This window comes from Gracilinanus agilis, unplaced genomic scaffold, assembly GCF_016433145.1.
Source record: "Gracilinanus agilis isolate LMUSP501 unplaced genomic scaffold, AgileGrace unplaced_scaffold45744, whole genome shotgun sequence".
NCBI classification, from domain to species: domain Eukaryota; kingdom Metazoa; phylum Chordata; class Mammalia; order Didelphimorphia; family Didelphidae; genus Gracilinanus; species Gracilinanus agilis.
The window spans coordinates 1-1,368 of NW_025379960.1; the positions used below are offsets into that span (position 1 = coordinate 1).

At 38.7% G+C, this 1,368-nt stretch overlaps 1 protein-coding gene across 1 annotated transcript; it reads right to left on the bottom strand.

Annotated features, from left to right (window-relative positions):
* Positions 1-413: 413 nt before the first annotated feature.
* On the bottom strand, positions 414-1,096 carry LOC123255400 (NXPE family member 2-like; the record flags this gene model as incomplete). Its single annotated transcript, XM_044684205.1, has 1 exon — positions 414-1,096. A coding segment is annotated over one exon (683 nt), but the record flags the coding sequence as incomplete, so codon positions are not given.
* Between the last annotated feature and the right edge of the window lie 272 nt (positions 1,097-1,368).

Consider the following 1,368-nt stretch of genomic DNA (forward strand, 5'->3'; position numbering starts at 1 on the left):
ATATATATATATATATATATAGCTTTTCGTCAAATGATGCTTTCTCTAATGAAGGGCAGAGAAGGAAAAGGAGTTAACTGGGTATTTTAATGAAACAAACAAATAAATTGAAGTTGTTTTTTTTATTTAAGAATTAGATTTAAACTTGAATTGTTAGCAAGTAACTTAAAGATGCTAACAAATTTCAGAAAAGACTTGTCTAAAGGAACACCGTGACAGTTGTCACTTTTGAAAAGTATAGGTTTTTATAATAGAGATTGATTTCCAAGGAAGTTAGCAGTTCACAAATCAGTTTGTGGCAAATTTAACTACGAAGCAATATGTCCAACAAGGAAAAGAATTCTTAAGATGATCTTGACTTGGCCCCACACCCTCCCATATGCTTCTCATGGTTTATTTGAAGGTCTATTTACCTGTGAAAAAGCATTTTTTCCTCATTATCAAGATAAGAAACTCTACTATTTCTGGTCTTCATATTTATCAGTGCATCACAGGAAATTTGTGGAGGTTTCACACAGTAGAAGGCTTCTTGATCTCGGAAGTCCAGGTACTGGCACAATTCAGTACTTGTGTCTAAAGCCAGACCACATTCAGTGAAGACTGGGGATGTGCCATTGGCAAACTGACCTGTAAAAATCACCTTATCATAGCCTCTGCTCCTTGCTCTCCAGAGAGCAGATACCCCTTCACTGGGGTGGATGAGCAGAAGAGACAAAGAGGCTTTACCTGCCCAGAATAAAGGGAAGCTGATGAGGTAGGTGCCATTGTTGAAATCTGTCACTCTCCCTTTAGCACCTGCTTTCAATTCCTGGGAAAAAGTCCTGGCCCTTAAGAAATCCCCTCCATATTTCTTACTGTTGCCCAAATGATCTTTCACTTCCAAGAGAATATCTAGTTGATCTCCAATGCAATATGTTTTCTGAGGATTAAGAATGGTGACCACACTGTGGGCTGCACTGGTGATGGTGTTCATGTCAGAGAATCGTCTGTGTGGGATCATCTGGTCTAGCTGTTTATTGATTTCATTCATTCTCAGGTCAGTCTCTGTGGGTGAACTGGCTCTGTTGAGTAGCTTCTTGGAAATGTTCCAGGGAAGCTAGGAGATGGGAAGCATCAATAAAAGCTCAAGCTGAAAAAAACAACTACTCTAATATTAGTACCATACATTTTATTAATTTTACACTGTATGCAAATTTATTTGATATGCCCAATTCCCTAATGTGCCTCTCATTTTGGATAACACTTTTGCCCCAGGTCCTAATGCTCTTGCCAATCAGTATATACAAAAAGATTAAGGTTATGACAATTCTTACACAGGTGGTTCCCACCCACTGACCCCACCTCCCCAACCAGTAATGGATTTCCTTT